General features: G+C 41.9%; 1 protein-coding gene across 29 annotated transcripts in view; it reads right to left on the bottom strand.

Annotated features, from left to right (window-relative positions):
* The window catches only part of FNBP1 (formin binding protein 1), a 96,394-nt gene that overhangs the window by 42,673 nt on the left and 32,214 nt on the right, over nucleotides 1–21,507 (bottom strand). For all 29 annotated transcript variants that reach the window (XM_027471221.3, XM_072025168.1, XM_072025171.1 and 26 more), the window contains exons 3-6: nucleotides 19,049–19,105; nucleotides 16,424–16,571; nucleotides 5,451–5,513; nucleotides 4,607–4,711 (exon numbers count right to left, since the gene is read on the bottom strand). In XM_027471221.3, the coding sequence (XP_027327022.1) occupies nucleotides 4,607–4,711; nucleotides 5,451–5,513; nucleotides 16,424–16,571; nucleotides 19,049–19,105 (373 nt within the window). The remainder of the gene's footprint in view (nucleotides 1–4,606; nucleotides 4,712–5,450; nucleotides 5,514–16,423; nucleotides 16,572–19,048; nucleotides 19,106–21,507) is intronic.

Here is a 21,507-nt window from a genome sequence, read left to right as displayed (position 1 = left end):
CTGGAGATGTTCCTTTGTGGCTTGCATGCAGGGTTTCAGCGATGCTCGCTCTATCCTGCTCCGTTGTGACTTGATGCTCCTCTGACGAAGCATGCTGCAAACAGTGTATGGATATGCTGAAGCATAGCTGAGAGATTTCTCTGGGGCCTAACTAAGAATAGTTTAGTTCATCCTTCATTGTAAGGATGTGTAAATTCTTAATGAAGAGATTTGCGTCCTGCAGCACAGCAGCCTGGCTGCTGGAAAAGCAGTTTAACACTTGCCGGTATAACTGCATTCGCAAAGGCAGGAAGATCAGCTTATTCCAAGAATCTTTCTAAGTAGCAGTATTTCTTCATCTATGTTCCGTACGACTCTGCCAGTGCTTCAGCTCATGACTTTCCAGTGCAATGTAGATGGACGTCTGCTGTGGTAAGGGGGACAACACAGGCTCCTTACATTGCATTAAAATTGGGTAAGAAAGCAGTAAGCGTGTAAGAAAGCATATTCACCCAGCCTTTATTAGTGTAGGTTGAAGAGATACTGAACTAAGTCAGTCAAAACCTCCGGAGCAAAACAAACATCCCACCTCAAGTACGAGCAACGTTAGGACCTTTTTGATTTGTGAGAGTTCATGTCAAATTGGCACTTTTAGTCTCTCACTACTTTCAAAACCTACAAGACGCTTACATCAATCATAAAACCACTTAAGGTGGAACACACCAAACACAACTGGAACAAAAAATAAACCAGCACGATTAGCCCTGACTTCAGGACAGCAGTCTGGGAACTCACTCCCAGCTCATTTTTTGGGGCTCACAGCTGAAGTTGTTTTCTGGCAGAATTATCACCTAGGACCCCCACACACAACCGTGCTACTCTTCAGCAAAGGGACAGGTCCTGCCTGACTCAGACTACCTCAAGCTGCTGCCCTCTCCCTCAACTTCTGTGCTAATCAAGATGCAAAAAGCATTCATCCCCTCGTACGGTTGGCCCCAAACCACTTCCTCCTTAAAAACAAATTCTGAAAAACCCACTTTGAAAATAAACCTTTAGAGAAGCCAGCTGTTTTTCTTTTTTTTTTTTTTTTTTTATTGCAAGAAGTCTGCAAAGGCACCGCTGGGTACCACATTATCCCATAAAGATGTCAGCTTTTTAGTGATTGCAGCTCTAAAGAGAAGGAACAAACAATAGAGCACTTCCTTATAAGTACACTGCCTCTGCGCTGGTGACAGAGACCATTTCCCCAAATGGTCAAAAAATTGAAGCAACTCCACTGTGGTTTTTTTTTGAAAAAGAACTGCTTTGAAAGCTCACATCCCAGTGCGATCCAAGCAAAGCTAAAGCTCACAGTGATACCTACAAGCCTGCCCAGTGTTTTCATCAGCACGTTCCACCATTTATTTATTTTATGAGGATATTTTCGCGGTGCAGTTGCTCGCAACACAGTAACTCTGACTTTGCTAAGTGGAGCAGACAAAAGCTTTGAGCATAACACGCTTTGCATTCACACCAACGTTCTCCCTACAAATGCTGGCGGCTTGCACTTCAGAGACTCCGTGCAAACCCAGGGAGGGGAATTCGAGTGCTGGAGCCCACTCCCCTGCAAAGCCTGTGACCCTTGCCGAAACCTAAGCACAGCCCTTTGCTCCACGGTACTAACACCAAAAAAGGAGACAGGAGGAAGCAAAGCTAAACACCCAGCTCTCTCAGCTCAACCCCAGGCTGGCTGGCTGCACCCATGAAGGGAACCACGCTGGATATAGGAGCAGCACAGACAGCATTGCCCTCTGCAATCAGGAGTGGTTTGGGTTTCCATGAAAGATGTCCATGCACATCCAGCCCTGCCTCGAAGCACACACCTGAGGCCCTTTGTTCTTTTGCCAAGCAGTCCTGGAGAAAAGTAACTCCTAATTAGCTTCTCTGCCACTATTCTGGTTACTTAATCGTAGCACACTGTAATGCCAAGAGCTCTCCTTTCAGCAAGGCCACGTTAAGTGCTGGTAGCTGGCAGCGCTAGCACCGAATTTCTTGCTGCAGTCGTCAAAGGCTACGACTATTTAAAGACTGACAGATGAGAGCACGTCAGATCCTCATACAGTTGAGCATGAGGTGCATCAGGCAGTTGCACATTCTTTTGATTGCATGTGTCACTGTGATCACTGCAGAATTTTAATTCCGTTACCCTGCAATGCACGATGCAAAATATAACTCTACTGTCTGCTTATATTTGCAGGTAGAAGCTGAAGTAGCCAAGTGTCAATCTCAAGCCCAAGAAATGAGGACAAACGATCCCACTGCTCGAAGAGCACCTTGTTCCGCCAAAGCGAATAGCACTGGCTCCGAACACAGCCAAATCGTCTGCTTTCCTGGCCAGACAGATTTTTGGGAGCAAGAGCGCAGCTGCCAAGCTGTAAGGGGCAAGTGAAATCAGAACTGCTGCAATAGGAGGAGGAGGGAAAAGTCATCATAGTGCTCCAACTGAAACCCCGGGGTTTCTGCATCTCTCCCTGGAGCAGGTCTGCAGAGCTGCCCGGCAGCAGCGCGGGGCGAACAATATCCTATTTTCACTGGAGCCTTATGTAAGGCAGAGCCAGTCACGTGGGCCAAGGGAAGCAAAGAAAGGGCATTATTCAGAGCCCGGCATGGATGAACCCAGTTTAACACATGCACTTAGAAAACACTGTTCTCTCTGTTCAGTAATATTATTTCACATTCCACTCGTTTTGATAACCTTTTCCTTCTCCATCTACTCCACTGGCTGGCTGGAAAGCCGACTAATGCCTTCTCCAGAGATTAGCCAGCACGCAGAGCTGCAGCAGAGTTTTGTCTTTCAAGATGCCACTGAGCCTCATTTTGCAACGAGTAATTTACAAACAGACACACTAAAGAACTAGAAAAATTTAGCTGAGAAGCCCCTCTGCTCCACTTTACAGGGAAAGAGCAGCAGAGGAAGGATTGCTTCCCAGAATGTACCTAAATCTATGGGACACATTGCCAACATGCATCCTTCCACGCTGACCAAAAAAGGCCAGCATTAGGAACTGATGTAGGACTAACGAGTTCCAGCTCCCTATCTGAAACAGTGAGCCATCTCTCTATTCCCTTTGACATGACCTCAGCTTTGAAAAAAAAATCTCAGGTAAGTCCTAATTTCATCTGCGAAAAAACGTATTTTAAAATCATTTAATACAGATAAAGCAGAGATGATCCTTGTCTGCCAGAAAAAAATTGTGTGTGGCCTTACATCTTTGACAACCCTGTGCACTCATTCATCTGTAAAGTGCGCTGCCAAATCCAGGTGACAGATAATCAAATCTGCAGGGTGAATTTACAACTAACAGCCAAGCAATTGACAAGACCACAAAGCTGTTTGTTCCTTTTAATATTCAGTAACACTTTGGGAAATTTTCCTGAGCTGTCTTTTCATTTACTGTTGTCAATTCTAATAGCAATTTGGATACTATGATGCTCAGCATACTAGAAACTTCTTAAGATCCCACAAATGTAGAGCAAATTTGTATTTGATAGCTTCCTAGGATTGAATTAACTGAGTAGAGAATGAAGCAGACTTCTTGAAGAGCAAAACCCAATATTTTTTTTCTTACAGGGACAATCTTGGACTATAAAAGATTCACTTCACACTTCTGAAACAAAGTATTTGATATATATACACTTCAGCTCTTTTTTTTTCTTTTTTCTTTTTTTTTTTTTTAAGAAACAAACCTGTTCAAGTATTCTGACTATTTTGTTCCTATGTCGATCAAACTTTTCAGCGAATACTATCCTTATATATTACAATGGGATGTTTCTGGTCTACATTACTGAATTATCTGAGCAGATGTCTAACATCAAAAAGAGAAGAAAGCTGAAGACACCTTTTCCCTATCCCTTGGTTTCTTAAGATACAAGTACTTCACTTGACTGAGACATTTAAACTTAAAGCATCCTTCTGTACATCCAATTTTGAATTAAATTAAAGAAAAGGTATTTCAAGATGGATATGCTGAAACACGAATCTATGTTTAAAATTAGACATCAGTTCAAAAGCTTCACAAAATCAATGTACAAAAGCCACGTGCGACTGCAACCAGACAGCAACTTACAAATAAAAGCTACGTGCTATCTGTGACAGGCAGGGATTTCAGGGTACTCCATAACATGAAAAGCTGTCCTGCTGTTAATCTAGGTCTCTGAACAACAATCCTGATATTATGTCACTGCAGCCAATGGCATCAGGCCATTTTTGAGGTGTTGCTCAAGAAGGCAGGAAGTTTGTCCACCTGAATCAAAGTTTGGGTAACTGCAAACATTCAGATGCAGGGAGCCCTAACAAGATTGACTGTACAAAAACTCTGGGGTGTTAGTTAAAACTGATTTTGCATAAATGTATTTAGAGCCATGTCAGCTATGTTAAATTCTGACACCATCTTTCTGAAGAAATCTAACTCTGTGTGTTTATAATTTTTATGCAAATACAGCTCCCTGCAGAGCTCTCCCTTTTTTAATTAACACATGGACTGGCCAGTGAGGCAGTAAGCCTCAGAAGATTTATACTACCAGTGGGACTGAGCACTTGAACCTATTCATTCATGTTTACAAACAGCCTCTCCACCCGCTGGCTTACCTTTTCAACATCTGCTTTTGTAACATTGATGTCAGCATCCATTTTCTCAAAATACTGCTGTGCTCGATCAGCTTCTTTGCAGTCACGTTCAAACCGCCTTTTACTCTGAAAAGGAAGAAAAAAAAAAAAAGAATCTTTCAGCATGGGAAAGAAACACAAATTAAAACTCTACCTAAAATCAATAACTGACCCTAAGCTGATCTGCTGTAACAACTGTCAGGAGATTCTAGGACTAGCTTGTTTACATTGCAATACATTTCCACATTAAAGAACTTAATAACAGTTACCATAAACACATCTTTTTTCTTCCATTCTTCAGACTGCTTCACTCTACCAATTTCACTGCTATTTGTAAGTAGGATTTGTCATTTACCTTTATCCCCTTTCGTTATCCTCTCCTCCACCTAAAATTTCTCACTGGTTCATGTGATGAATGCTGAGCACAAATTCCAGTGTATTTGCTTCTGAGAAGCAGCACCTTACTGAAGAGATGGTCACATTTGATTTATTCATGCAGGGTGAAACTATTCAGCTTATGGAGGAATATCTGAATAGCATCCTTAGGGACTATGCATTTCAAGCAACTCTTGGCACACTTTTCAAGTTGTATCAAATGAAACACTACTCACACTACACATAGATCCCATGGAAAGCCAAATGTACTATTTAAACAGACCTTTTTCATACCTACCAGTGCATTTAAAACAGCAAAGTTCTAAAAATCACATTTCTTCAGCTTTTATCCACACACCTTTCATATTCTAAATACAAAGTTTGGAACCATCTCTATGAAAAACGGTATAAAAATGATTTAAGTGTCACATCTGAGGAAATTTCCACTTACGGCTTCAAGTTGTTTCCAGCAAGTTTCAATGTGCTGTTGTGCCTTTCTGCCATCGTGGAAGTGCTGTTTAGAAAAAGATAAAAGGCAATATTTTGAACAACAAAAGAACAAATAGCCAATTATGTTCAAGGAGCTCTTTTCCAGATACGAAGAATAGAATAGAATTTTCCAGAATAAAACAGAAATGATTGTGACAGCTGTGTTCTGCAGCTCTGCTAAATTGAGCAGGTGTATGACGACTATCTAATGTCTCAGCAGGCTACAGATGTATATTTGCATCAATTATAGTGGTTAGTTAGTCTAAGTCTAATTAATCCCTTTAGCAATTCTACCTTGTATTATTCACTGTATCTCATAATTATTGGTTTCCCATAGTATGAAATCTGAAGCACTTTCAGCTGAATAGGATCTTTTTGATTACTGACAGTACATTAGCTCTAAATTAAAATTTCTCTCTGCATGGAATTTACCAATATGCCCTTGATTGACACATTCTAACAACTGATGTTCATCCTGATTTTCATTCAGACTCACCAGACAAACCTCTTCTAGTTTCTGACTGTGCTTGTGAAGCCAGCTGCTTATGTCTCTGGGGAGGTATTCAGTACTTTGGGTCCCTCCACAAACCCTTCTCTCCCACACACTGTGTGTGCGCACACATTATGGTATTACAAAAGTTCCAAAATATGAGCTGTCAGCTACACGCTAAGTGACAAGGAACATCTCCTGACATGCCTTTTGGGGCAAGACTCTTAATTACATTAATTACAGCCTGTTTAAATAACAGTTCTTAGCCTTTACACAATGCCCTTCATCAGAATCCAATATGCTTTAGGTATTACCCCCCATGCCTCGCTTTTCCTCAGGACAAGCAATTTGCTGAAGACCATTGCACAAGCCCATGACACAGCTGTAGAGACCGGGGATTTGAACGCAGAGCCCAGCTGGCTGCTGGAACAGGCTGTTCTCCTTACAAGCCACCTTGCAAAATAAATAACATAGCAATCTACTAAGATGAAGAGATGCCTTTCCACTGTATTATTTTTTGGCAAGGAGGATGTTTTACTCAAACACAGGTATGGCTTCAAACTGCAAAAATAAAGGGCTGGTATTGCCAGGTAACCCTACAGCACCTCACCAGAAGCCACACGTTCTGTCCCACGTGGAATCAAACATTAGATTTAACTTAACGCAGTGGCAGCAGCCTGTTAGAAGAGCTCCGATCTCAGAAGAGCAGCCTGCCACAAACCACCAAGGTCAGGAAGAATCTGCTTACAAGCAGCGCTGCTTGGTTTTCTGCATCTTGCACTAAACCAACCAATGTTTTCCTCTGTCAGAGCAGCAGGTCTCTGAAGCAAGTGCAGCAAGGAAGTGTCGTAGCACCTTTCTGCCTCCACCAGACAAGCCAGACCTTACTCAAGAGAAGCAAAAAGGTCCCAAATTGCAATTATCTCGTAGGATGTCCAACAGTCTTCTATAGCCTTCAAAATCACAAAACCCCTCAGCCTGCCAGCACTCCAGGCACTGTTCCCTGCAGCCCCAAATGCCTGCTGTTACAGAGGGGTGCTTGGCTGTAAGATGAACCTAGGGACACTGCACAGCTTTAACCTTCTGGATAGCATCCTTCTCTACACAAAAGCTCTTGAAGCAGAGAATGGTGGCACGACATTTCACCGGGGGCACAGGCAGTGCTCAGCTCTGCCACCACGCTCCTACCTATCGTGGCCAGCAAGCGTGAAGCACCAGGCCAGCAGGGCAGTGCAGCTGAAGGCCAGGACAGCCACCTCCTGCCATTAGCTCTGACAACATTCACGAGATCAGACCTCTGCCATCCATGCTAGGCTTCTCCAAAACCTCAGTCACCGCACTGTGACATTTAAAAACAAACACATTTGTGAAACTGCTGGGTGGCAGGGGGAGATTCCATGTGGATTTCGGTTCCTTTTGTACATTCCCATTTCCCTTAAACTCTCCATGTGACTGAGACGCTGCATCTTCCTTGCTAAAGGCTTGAAATGTTCCTGATTTCAAGCTTGCTTTTGTAATTAAGAGTTTAAGAAAACAGTCCCAAGGAGCAACTGCAATTTAACACTACATTTTTAAACATTTTGCTAATGAGCAAGGAATATGTGGAAATTTTTAACAGTGAAGCTGGAAGTAGAATTACTTGGCTGTCTTCACACTGCACTTCCTGCCTGCAGCCTCCCTCGTCCTCTGGTTGTGTGCTTCCCTCTGCTCTGCCTCTGACTTCGCTGGAGTGTAGGAAGGGACTGGATCTGGGAACAGCTGGCCTGCTTGAAACCTAATACTGGCAGTGACCCATAACCCTAGGAAAGCAACACGCCAGGTTAATTTAACATAACACAGGTGGATGTGGGGGCTGAAGGATGAACCCGAAATCTAAAGCATATCAGATAAAAGTAACTCCAGCTCAAGTTTTTAAACCACTTTGCAGTTAATCAACAGCGTAATTTTAATTTTTGCAGGAGCCATCCATCTTCCTTCCAAATTTGTCTTCCCTGTAAAATAAACCTCAAGCTGGCCAAAGTACATACAAGAGCAGTAAGCATGAGCAGGAAGACCTCATACTGCTTGTACCTTGCTACGTTTTTGTGAAGCTCATTTACAGGAACGAGCAATGAGATGTACAACGGGCATTACTGAGGACTACTACACAGCAGAACCAAGGAACTGATGTCGTGTGACAGTCTGATGTACACAGGTTCATTGTGTTTTGCAGATCTCACTTGTAACCATTTTCTAAATACATTTGTAACCCCTCAGTTCTCGCTGTGTTGTCACATACATATATTTGCTAGTGGAGAGAGAATTATACATGATGAAAGATACAATATTTATTGAGAGCACTTCTGGTTTTGCACATCATTTGCACTCAAAGGATGATTTCTGCCTTCCAAAACCTCATTTTTACACAAAGCAACAAAGAAAGGTAGCAAACTCTACCACAACTACCTACATGTCATTATTATCCCCACTTTAAGGTTAAAAAAATTGACAGTTCGGTTAAGTGATCTGCTCGAAGTCATACAGGAAGCGTGCAGTTTCCTCAAACCCTGTACTATCTTCAACTTCCGCAAACTCGTTTCCTTTAACAGACTTTAAAATCTTCTGATACAGCAAATGCCTTCCAGCTTTTTTTTTTTAATTTAGTTAGAATAAAAAAAGATCAATTTGTCCTTGACAAGGTTTCGAGATACATGTTCTAATTTAAAGATTTTTTTTCCTAATCAAATGAAATAATGATTGGTTATTCTACACTTGGAGATTCAGCAAACAGGAATTTGACAAGTGATTCAGCAAATCGTACGGAAAGCTACTATTCCTTATTAGTCACACACATTTCAGTAATAAATTTGACAACAGATTCTTTTTCCCCCCCACACACACTGAACATCCAAACTAATGCACTCTAATCAGACTTTCCATTTAAAACCTCACACGCTCCAAGCAAGATACTGAGTTAATGAATCACGCTCCAAGCATGCCAGTACGACATTTGCAATGGTGGCGTTGGTTAAGTGCCACGATTTCCTCCAGACTCCTTTCTGCTATATCCACAGCACTGGAAACACCCAAGAAAGAGCAGTTCCAGAGAAATCAGTGTTCTTAACTACGTGGCTGCCAAGCTTCTTTCTGACCCTTTGAGAGCATTGTAATAAAAGCAAGACATTCAGAAATACTTTATGAAGAACAACACAATCCAGCAAGTTTGCTGAGGAGCTCCTGGGCAGTTTTAAATGAAAGGATCGCTCCAGACACTTAGAGCAGCATGACAGCAGGGGTGCTCATGCTGTACCAAAACCTGATCTTGGGGAATATTTTACTTATGAAAGGCTTAAAAAAATTAAAATGCCTTGTTTTTCTTAGCAATTGATTGCATGGTTAAATTTAAGATCTGCACATTACAGTCTGTTTAAATTACAAAAATACAGATTATTAAATATGTCTATAATATATAAAAATAAACTCTGAAAAATATTCTGGTTAATTTATAAGCATAGCATTTGGTTCATTTGGCAAGAATTTTCAAAAGATATCGTACACGTACACATTTCCTTTTCTGTTTTCTTTGTTCAAGCTAGATAACGTTTTGAAAAAACAGTTACCTTTGACTTTTGTAACTTGCATCCTCGGCTCACATTGATAGACAATGCAAAGTCAGTCCTAGCAATGTAGTTTTATTGATAAAAGGAAGCACTATCAACGCTTTTATCACAAATGATTCCTAAAGTAATTACCAGTGTCTAAAGCATAAATAGAGATGGAAGTCAGTGAACATTTTTTTCTCAATTTTCCCAGCTTAATTCGCAAAAAGCCTTGTCAAATGCTTTTCCTTTCCTCGCAAAAGACAGGAAATGGCCTGAGAAGAGATCTTTGTTTCCAAGAATAACAACACGCTCTTGAGGCCTTATCGCTCTCATTTGTAATAGCAGTAGTAGAAGACAGCACTGTGAATGACATGAAAATACGTGCCTATCTTTGCACACTTTCATCACTGCTACTTCGTAATATTGTGGCACAGCCCTGTTCTCCTGTGCAATCCTCACCCTGAACATTGTTATTCTTAACGTGGAACTCCCCTGAGACATGGGTGAATGGGAATCTAGCCAAAGCTGGTGTGAATTTGACTGGAATCATCTCCTGGAGTGGTGTGTGCTAAAGGAATCAGTTACAGAGCACTAAAACCCAAGTGTCTCAGACAAAGGCTAGATCAGCTGCACAAGACAAACAAGCAGCAGATCAGGATCACGCCTGCCTGGCGATGTGCCAGCAGGGACAATAAGGAGAGGAAGAGCAGAGAGCTAGAAGACACTTTGTGACAGCGATGTCTGTGGATGTTTTGTGCTGTTTCATGCTACAGAGCCTCATAGTCTTCCTTACACCCAAGTCTGGCTGGGGCTTTGTAAGGCAGAAGCAAGCAACTTGTTGGACATGGAGATGGCTCCGTGGTGTGCTGATCCTCACGGCAGAGCAGCGCTGCGTGGCTGCAGCTCAGCAGCACAGGAGCAGAGCCACCAGGTCCTCCAGCACGTCCTGCCACGCTGACATCCTCCAAGGCAGCAGGCCAGAAGGCCAGGGCTCCTGGGAGCTCAAACACAGGTATTGCAGTGCTCGGAGATCATGCACCCCACTCAAATCCTGCCCTGGGGTCTGATCACGTCCTTAAAAGCCCAGTTGTGCTAAAGTGCCCTGCAAGAGGAAATCTTGGGGCTTCTCCACAGGAGATCCAACGTTAGTACCGAACACCAAGGTACAAAGAAAAGAGCTGCCTACCACTACTGATCAGCATCTCTGGCCCTCAGGCATTTCAGAGTTCTGCACAGAGCAGGGAGAGTGACTGCTGTTAGGAGACATCTCATCCCCCCCCTGTAACAGGCTGTTCCTCTGAAGCACAATGCTCTGGCGAATGCACAGAAAACAAGACTGCATTTGCTTGCAGCTATATTGTTTGGCAGCATCCTTCACGGAGTAAACAGGAGTCAGTTTATTCACATTTTTATTTCATACTTCACTGTATCCATTCAAAACTGGGTAGTGCAAGACACCAAGTCCAGTGGTCTAAACTTTAACCCCACTAAAACTAACATTCACAGTACACCTTTCAGCTGAACTGGGTATTGTTGTTAGCTTCCCACCCGCAAATGTTTTGGAAACTTGGGTAAGCACTTGCTTTCTCCCATTCCAGAACCATCTTTGACAGCAGGATTAGATGATACATCCAAATATTTAGCACAATTTCATTATATTTGCGCTATAGTTTGGGGAAAAAAGAAACAAGGGCTCATTAAGCATATACAAAGTTTATTACGATCTTCCCTAAGCAGTTTTCTGCATTCCCTCATTTTTCATAGCTGCTGCCTAACACTGACACAATTTAGTTTCATGAAATACAGCTGCACTGCCTTGCAAGAAAGAGAGGATGAGCATGTGGAAGGGGATTGTTGTGCAGCATACTGAGCACAACAGAATCTCCCATAAATGCCCAGAGTTTTCTTTCTGTTCATACGCAGCTCCTGCAGGCTTCTAGCTGCCAACCTAACTATTCATTCATTTTTAGTTTTTAATACCTCTAGGCTTAGGCCAAACCTAAATCCCTCTAACTGCATTCGTTGGGGCAGTACACTGGTTAAGTGGATAAGTCACAGAAGAGCTGGAGTAAGCTCAGTTTGAATCTAATCAACCCAAATCTGAAGTATGGCAAAGCCTTTCCTTCCACTGTGTCCCTTTTCCTGCTGTCTGCGTTGCCTCTTTAGTTTCTGGAAGGCAGCAGCGTGTCTCCGTACCTCTGCAGCACAAGGCACAGCTGTGCTCCAAACCTGGAGGCACATCCAGAATGCCACATGGAAAATCCATTGTGCACTTGACAGGGCTGTATTCTGCCACCCTGCCTCACGCCTGCACGGTGCAACTCCATGAGAAATCCTGTCGAAAACCACAGGACTATTTGCAGAACAGGGCACTATTCAGAATGAACGAACATGGCAGAATTCCTCCAATTATTTACTTTTCATCAACACCTGAGAGCCTCTGAGAAACAGAAAGTTCTCTGAAATGCACACCCCCAGTATGAATACACACAGGGAGGGCGCACATGCTCCACCATGAAGAACCAGACCATTTTTACCCTTGCAGTACCCATAAGGATGCATTCATTCCTTGCTCTGCTTCTATCCTGGCACAAAATGGAACGTATTGACATCAGGTAAATTCTCTCCCAACCACAGAATCCCAGTGCTGCACCAGTTCAGTCTGCAGCAGGGCTCTTGGCTTGTGCTTGACTTTCATGCTTGATTGTATGGAGCCAGCCGATCCCCGTGGGGAGGTGGAGGTAGAGGTGAAAGCAGAAGCAGTAACAAGAGGGATAGTTCATGACTCCCAAACACTTTTTTTTAGCAAAGCTGATGCCAGAGCAGTGGCTACACAGAAACACAGAGCAGCTGCTGCCAGAGGAGGCCTTGAGTCAGACCTGGGTTGTGAACAGGGACCCGAAGTGAGGATTGTCACAGGAATTAATTTGTGAGTTTCTATCCAGACAAGTGACAGCACTGAGGGTCTTCCTCAGCCAAAGTTGAGAAAATGCCTAAATCATCTCTCTTGTGAAGCTTTAAGGAATTAAAAAAAAAATAAAATAAAAGGAAATCCTCAGTGCTTGGACTGCATTGGCTACACTTGCTCGGAAGTCCAAGCACTGGTGTCACCAAAAAAGAAGGTAGCAAAAAATAGCCAGTGTCTAAATTTATGCATATCCTTAATAGAATAAAACGTGCTGAGTAACTCAGTAGGCACAGCAATGTGGAGGAAACTCCCTCACCTACGCAACCAAAATGCTGGTGATCATTCTCCCACAATAAGAACAAGTGGTCTGCTTAGGAGCTGCTGTCACAACCAGCAGCAGTCACACTGGGTGGGAGTAGAAGTCTTGAGTACATCTCCAACCTGTTAATGCTTGTGAAATAAAGGAGCCTCAAAAGGAGGCTCTCCTGACGTTACCGGGAGCACCTCCTTTTCTTTCATCACAGATGAGCAAGATTAAGACCCAATTTCACAGGGTGCCTGGCTCAAACTTGACAGCTTCCAGTTACCTCAAAACATGGTCCTTGTGAAATTGGGACTGCACAAAGAATGCCTGTAGAAGTTCTTTCCCTGAATCATGCTGGCGATCCCCCACTCGTTGGTGTGGTTTGGTGACAGACGTCTTCCTACAGTGAAGGGGAACTCAGGCACCGCCTCAACAACCCCAAAAGGAAGACGGATGGTTTATGACCTTCACATGCAGCATAGGAACTGACATTTCAGCTTGAAAGTAGTTATCAAGGTCAGTTTTAAAAGAGAATTACTCACATGAGAGCACAGACACACTGAGATCAAGAGAGCACAAAAAGAAGTGAAAGTGAGGAACTGTACTGTACGAGTTTCACTTCACTGGAGAGCTGGGAAGAACCGAAACAGTGCAAGGAGTTCTCCCTCTTACACACACAAGCTGTATGGGAAAAGCAGGCAGGGTGTATGTGCAGCTCCTGTGACTGCAAGGGCAGAACACAACATCAGCTGGTACAGTATTAACGTCAGTGTGGGCTATGGAAGAGGAATGCACAACACAATGAAACTGAACACACCGACCTGCATCGCTGAAGATAATTGAGTTTCACAAAAAGATTTTTTGCCTGATTTCTTTCTCTAGTGAGCAAAAACCATCACATATGTTATCGGTAAAAACAAAAAGTAACCCAGAACTCGTCCAAGGCTTTAAACCAGGCCAGGAGAAACAGGAGTTATCTGTCTTTTGAACAACAGCACCAAGCCACTGTGAATTTGCAAGTCATTCTGCTTGTTTTCAATTAGCTTCTTGCCATATTTTCACCATTAGCAACTATCATACATGGAAAACTTTACAAAGGCATGTATAAAGCACACCTTTTTACACAGCAGTCCAACAAACACACTTAAAAATTGCACGCAAACTGAGTTTTATCCAACAGGAAACTAGTGTAAGGCTTTATATACTATCAGGTTCTGTGCTGCTTACTTACAGGCTATGGGCTCGTAGCTGTCACGGAGGAAAACAAAGAAGTGCGATTTACTTCTGTGCAACCAATCGCCTGCTGGTGTAATTCCACTTTAATCAATAGAGCTAAATGAGCATGAAAACAGAGTAATGTAGGCATACATAAGACCCTATGAGTTTAAGCATCACCAGCCTCATCGCTCATGTCTGCTAAATGCACAATTCCTACTGCGTTTCGAAGGGATTCCCTTTAGAAATAGAAGCTCTCAAGCCTGGTGCATTTGTCTGACCACTTTGCTGTATCTGAGTACCCCTTTTACACACTTATGCTTATGATGCATCTGTGTATCATTCCCCTCTTCCATATAGAAAAATTATGACAATAAAAGCAAGGGTGCTTATGTAACTCAATCATACTGAAACCACTGGAAGTTTGTTCCATTTTACAAGTATTTAGGCTCTTGTATCATTTGGATTAAGTCACTCAAGACTCTAGACAAGAAGGCCCCCCCCCCGCAGTTCCTATTTGTGGATTATTCCTAGACTCAGGAATGATCACCTTTTCCTACAGCTTGCAGCAACTCCTAGCACAATGGCTGATCACGCATCAAGCAGTAAGCACAAGAACTCTGCCAGCAACATTACTGGAAATCCCAAACCATTCATCAATTCGTATCACAAGAGGTTTTGCCAGAGCATCAGACCTCTGTGATATTTACACAACAATCACCTTACCCTGCAGATCCCAGCATGATTGATGAAATTGTGTTTTATGGTATGTAATGAGAGAGACTATGCATGAAAAACGCCTGAAGGCAGAAGCTATTCCCTTTTCAACACCACTTGCTCATAAACGAAAAATCCAAAGGAATCAGACAAGGATTCATAATTCACAACGTTTGTACTCATGTTATGAGAACAAAACAAGCACCCATGACTGACAGCTATCTTCTGTTAAAAGCTACAAGTTATCACCAGCAGCACATAAACACACTGTCAGTTCCTTTTTTTTGCTGTTCCTATGCTGTATTGCTGGACTGACATTAAAATAATTTGCTTGTCATTCACCCATCAGATACTTCTGAGCCAAGCTTACTATAAAACTCTACAAGCATAAGAAAAAAGCAATACAGTTACTGCTCGCATTCTTTACAAGATACCAAGCCCTTCATTATTTTACTTAAGATGTCCAAGAGATATTCCAACCACTTCATAAGTCCCTATAATTTAGAAATCAGGTAAAAATTAGAAATGACAACAAAACACCATACAGAACACTTTTTTTTTTTTTGACTTTGCATATTGTACTGAGTTTATATAGAATAAAAGGTCACAGAAGCAGCCGAGATAACTTTCCCATCCCAATTATATGCAAAACACATTTCCAAGCTGCTGGCCAAATACTGTGTTTCTAAAAGATTACACACCATTCTGCAAATGAAAGGTGTGTCCGTATGTTCATATCCGCTGTTGACAGGCTTACTATTCTCATACCACACTTAGGAAAACACAGTAATATTCAGGAGTCTGGTCTTGCAAAGCACTTCAACACAGGCTTAACGTTTAGTAGGGCTATTTATAAATGCTTAAGTTTTGCTGGACTAACAAGAGCACTTTGCACTTTCCGTAATGGACCAATTGGCTACCATCTGGAAGTGAAGTCTGCGGCCTGATGCTCCCTTGCCCTGTTGCACTTTGCTTAGCCGTTTCATACATGGTTTATGAATATTTTCAACAATAATCCTTAGGAACGGTATTTTATGCCCACGCATTCCAGGGATAAAAGATTTCAAGGCAGGGGAAGGAAACAAACACATCTCAGCTATACGCCTTTCACAGTTGGTGACATGCAAATTAATCAGCTTTCAACTTTTGCTGTAGTTGAGGAACCTGCGTGCCTGCTACCAGTTAAAATACAGTATTAACAAAATCCTAATTTTAGTGATCTTGAAAGACAACAGGTTGAAAAAAGAGTCATCAACATCACCAAACAAAGCAGACCCCGCATTTCTCGTTATAAATCTTTTTTGAAAGTTTTGTTGACTAGATCTGGCTGAGAAGCAGGAAAACGTGAATCAAGTTCATAATAATAATTCTTTATGAAAGTTTCAGTAATACAGCTTCTCTGTTTATTTCATGCTTTATGTGGTGCCTGGACTCTTCCCTAAACAAGCTTTTGGCTAACAGAGCCTTGAGCACAGATGGGTTTCTGACCTTATTTAGCAGGCATTCTCCTGAAGGCATAGCTGTCTGATTTTATAACATTTGATTCAAACGGTTCAGTGCCTTGGCCGGGGCATGTAACCCACTTTTTTAATGCTTGGTTCATTAGCAAAGCTTGTGTTTATTAACTGCACGTTAATTTTGCTTAACATTGAACTCCACTACCACTAATTATCTGTCTTAATTAGCAATTAATCGTGAATAATAAAAAACATTCAGTTACCGATTTCCTCTCTTGTTTCAGCTCCTGCACATAGCGTGTTAACTCTCCAGTGATAAGAGAGGTCATGTTCTCTGAAATGACCTCATGCTGTCCGGCATAGTCATTCATTTCATTTAAAGTGGCTAGGAAGGCTTTAGTTGATGTGTACCTGCAGAGGACAAAAATGCATTTGGCTTTTAGTCCCTTTGTTTTCAGACATCCACACTGCAAAGGGAGATTGTACCCTTCTGAAGCATTTACTATCGTTGCACGAGACTGAGTACAAATTAGCACAGGTTCACTTGAAAATGCCCTCAGAAGGAAACTGATCCCGCACACTGACAGTCTGATAAATTTATCTGCATTTCGACAGTTTGACATTGGCTTTTAGAACACAACACTTTGAGAAAGCCAAGTGTTTTTATCAGTACTGCTCTGGGACTTCACTGCTCTAATCTTTACTCAAACATTTTCGAGTTACCCTCTTGCAAGTCCTACAATTCAGTGCACAGAGTCAGTGAACTCTACACCTGGCAAAATCCAACCAACCTTTGGCTAGCACTGTGCAGAAAAGAAAACTTTTCAAAATGTTAATTGGATTTAGATTAGCTATAACTTACAAAGTTTTCCAAAAGACAGTGAATTTACTAACCAGGTGTTCATTGTCAAACCACATATTTTGGTCCCTTCCATTGCAAGGTTTACTTTTCATATTACTCTCCAATACAACATTCCACATGTTATTAAAAGGAAGAAGTGAACATCTGTGCACACAATTTCAAAAACAGCAGGTGATGTCACCAGCATATTGAGCACTGAGCCAACAGAGCTGCATTTAAATTCCCCTGCTTGTTGTACTGGTCAGCTGGAAGAACGCTGCTTTGAAGCGCTGCACTTGCACACGCTAGGAAAACTATTAATATTAAATGGTAGCAGTTTGCACAAATAACATCACCTTCAGGCAAAAATCCAAAGCGAAGGGGGGAGATTCAGAGGAAATAAAGTGGAGTGGTATGAAAGGGGATGAAAGGAGTTGGAGAAAAAACGGAGGGGGGGGAAAGAAGAGACCCAAACCATTAAAAGCAACCACAGTCACAGTCAAGCTGCAATACCTCAAGAGACATCCCAGCTGCAAAAGCCAGGGGATCCAACTACAGACTGATGATAAACTTGAAAATGCATCATTTTTAGACAGGCTGTTTCAATGCAGCGTCCAAGGCATCCAAAGGTCACATGACAACTCCCCAGACGTTAGAGACATGGGGACACTACATTTAAAAGGGCAAAGGATACACAGAGTCTTCTGTGTCACATTGCATGAGCTACTTAGCTCCAATATCCTTTTCCAGCAAAGGAAGATGTGCCCAAAAGGTTGTTGTAAACTAAAAATACCAGTTTATGGTATAGCTACCCAAAGACACATTTCTTCCTAACCCCAGGTACAGACCAACACAGCCAGTGTGCTGGTAATATGAGCTTCCTTGTGTAAATATCAATGTTTCAGGAAACAATGGCATCAATAAATGATTCCCAAACAGCGTTACTAAAAATCAATCAAAAACAAAATGAAAAGGCTGTTATCTTGGTTGATACAAACCAGCAGGGTAGCTGTACAAGCCAGCTGGGGAGGGGGGTGCTGACCCAAGAATTTAAATCAGTATAATAGTACAGTTGGACCTGAATCCAAACTCCTTTGAAGCGTTTCAAGTTTCAAGGTCAATGGTTCAACTCTGAAGCAGAGCAGCCTCCTGCAATTTAAGGCTGCAGGGTCAGAATCTTTTACAGTGCCTTTGCTCAAAGCTGATGCATTACAAAACAATGAAGTTAAGGAATTTTAGAAAAAGTCAGAGTGCTCCACAGAAAAGGCTACAACTCTGGCTTATAGCTTGTCCATTGGAAGGCTTCTCCTCTAGAAAGCTCTCTTTAATAATATCTTTGATCTCAGCAAGGGCAGGAATGTGTTGTGGTCTTTTTTTTTTTTTTTTGACATGGTTTACAGCCTTCCATATGCATTTTCAGTGTCACTGAGTGGAGGACCTGTGCTTTGAGACTGCAGTCACTATCTGCAAACACTACGTTAGTCCCCTGCCACCAGGGAGACAGTCTGAATATCTAAATAAACAGCAGGCACCTGAGGCAACGTAACATCCTTCAACAGCAGCAAGTCGTGTCGATCCACTCCAGGACACTGCCTGTTACAAGCTACATCTCTCTACCTTACTCTTCAAGAGACCCTGATTTCTCCTGTGGAGCTACAACACGATCTCTTTAATAACATACTAGACTGCCTCGTCAGTCCATTAGAGTAATTTAATACTTGCATGGACTGCTCAAGTTTCATGCTAAAATTAACAACTGCTTCTGTTCCTGCTGAAGGTAATTAGAGTTTGGTCATTCACTTCAAAGAACCAGCACTGTATAGTCTAGCTTGAAGATTTTTAAGTACATTAGAAAAGACACAAAAGAAAAAAAAAGGCATCTAGTACCCAGAACACATAAAAGCCTGCTTCTGAATATATGATCTCTCTCTTCTCTAGAGTTCAATGCAAGTTTTTGGTTTAGAAGCCAAATCCTTAAAAGTTATCTAACTATAGCTCCCCTTCCTCCGTCAATGAATGCTTACCCAGCAGTAGATCATGAACGTACCTGTACTCTTCCTCTTCTTTGGAGTTCTTTTTGGGTTGATATTTCTTCGAAAGGTTCCTAAAATTAAAAACATATACAAAGTTAAATTTTAAATACCCTTTAAAATAAGTGGATAGTCTTTGCATGCACACAGTGGCACTTCAGTTTTTATTTGCACTGGCTAGGTATCTACCTTATCAGAAGTATGATCACAAAAGAAGGGGCCCCATTGTGCTTCCCTCTGCGTAACTGCAATGAATTAACAGGCTCTGAACCCAAGAAGTTCATAATTTAAAATCATAATGTCAATACACAATGCACTTGAGTCCTGGTTCTGCTGATGCACATCCCCTTTGCCCGAAAGAAACTTTTATAACCCTTTTCCTGGCCCTCAGACACACAGAGAAGCTGTAAGAAGTCCCCCCAGTAGAAGGTGCTATTCCACACACAAAGGCAGGCAGCTCACGGAAGTGCGATTTGCTGCAGGAGATGATTCTGACCCAGCAAGTTTGCCTGTCTTTTGTGGGATGCTTCCAAGGAAGAGAAACAATCCTGGTAAAGCTCTGGGAAGCTGCACTGAGATGATACAAATGGGATAATTCTGTGATCGTTAACTGATGCTGGCAGAAATGTGAAATTTGATTATTCCAATTAGCACAGACGATTACATCTCATTACTACATATGCACCTAATGATTTCATTTGAAAATATTGATATCCTTCTCCAGTGATCTTATCTCGAGCAAGGAAGTTGAACCTATCTTGGTTAGCACACCTGAGTTGTTCTATAGCTTTCATTTTTCCTGAAAAAGATGACTGCAAACCCCTAGCCAGCAGCAAATCTAGGATTTACAGGACACATGCTGTCCACCACTCAGTGCACCTTGCTGATGCTTAAAACCCAGGATGATGATGCATATTTGGACTGTAGCACAATGTAACACCATACATGATGCAAACCAGGGAGCTGCCACATCTTGCTTAGCAATTAAAACCTTTTCAGGGCTGCAGCACTGTGGTGTCTTGCATTTTAAACTCAGCCTTGTTACTCTATGCCTTCCTGCAGCCTCTGTTACCCTACAGTTAAATAGAAACCACTTGGGTTAACTTTACAGATTGTTTATCCACTGATTCCAAGTAACATTTCAGTGGTACTGATGCAATCATTGACAAAAGAACTACTAAAATTCATTGGCCTATCTATGCTATTTTTTTTGAGAATTCCCAGAATTAAGTCTTTTCTTTCTGAAAAAGCGGTTTCTTTTCAAGTAGGTGTAACCCAATCCTTGCTGCATGCTGGTTTTACTGCTAACTGGGAGACAGCAGAGCCTCTTGCCTCACTTTTCTTACTCATTTTGTTTTCCCTAAGGAATTAAGTAGCATCAGCACCAACGGAGTTCTAGCCAGAGCCCTGGCAGACTTGGACAGCCATAGACTTGGACAGTTCCTCAAAATGTAAGTATCCCTCCTGGGCGGCCCCCAGATAAACATCTCCATTCCAGCCTCTGCCTTCTCTGAAAAGAGGATGCTCTGGAACAATGAACTTTTCTCTAGTTCTGCACACAGCAGTTTCCACCAAATATCAGCACAGCAACAATTCTGCAAACTGTTCTGCCTGATTACGTGTGGATAGGAATGCCTCCACACACCTGCTTGAAGAAGAAAGAAAAAAAAAAACAGAAGGAAACACATTGAAGACTAAACTAATAAGGCATTTTCATACTCAGGATGGACATCTCCCTACTATCATGCTGCCCAAGTAATTCTGACATACAAGGCTACAGTCTACTGAACCTCTAGAGGTACAGAAATGCTACTGGGTCAGGGTAAAACAACAGCAGACAGTACGCTTTCACAGAAAACGGATTTAGAAAATATATAATAAGGAACATAGAAAATAATAAAATGTTTAACCCAGTTACTAATCCCTATAATGCACTTATAAAAATGTACATGTATATCATATTTAACAGGGTTTTTTGATTTCTGTCTCCTCTTTGTTAATCAAAAAAGTATATAGGGTTTTAACCATGACGCCCACAAAAAAAAACAGAAGTGATACAGAATCCAGAAGTGATACTTCATCCAGTAAGAGCCAATCTGACTCTCACATGTTGAAATTCAGCACCCAATTATGCAGTGTCAGGAGCAAAATATTGGCACTTCTCAGGTTCAAGCTTGAAAAGCAATGACACCTGCAAATCTAACAGCGATTAAAGCAGCAACTAACGCATAAAAACAAAAGATCAGCAATAAAATAGCAATTCTAAAAAGATTCTATGCTAGCCTGTGCACCTGCCTCTGATTCACGTTTGTTTGCCTTTCCCTCTGCATCATTTTTATGCCTTTCTAGCTTGTTTCTGTGCTCCCTCATTTTCACTTCTGACACCTCATTCTTTCACACAATTATCCATCAGAGGCTCGTGATTCTCAGAGTAATAGCTTTGGATAGCCTTCTCTCTGACCATCTCCCACTTTGC

The sequence above is a fragment of the Anas platyrhynchos genome, chromosome 18, assembly GCF_047663525.1.
Source record: "Anas platyrhynchos isolate ZD024472 breed Pekin duck chromosome 18, IASCAAS_PekinDuck_T2T, whole genome shotgun sequence".
NCBI lineage: Eukaryota > Metazoa > Chordata > Aves > Anseriformes > Anatidae > Anas > Anas platyrhynchos.
Note: the sequence above shows the minus strand (reverse complement) of the source record. Positions and strands in the feature narration are given on the sequence as shown.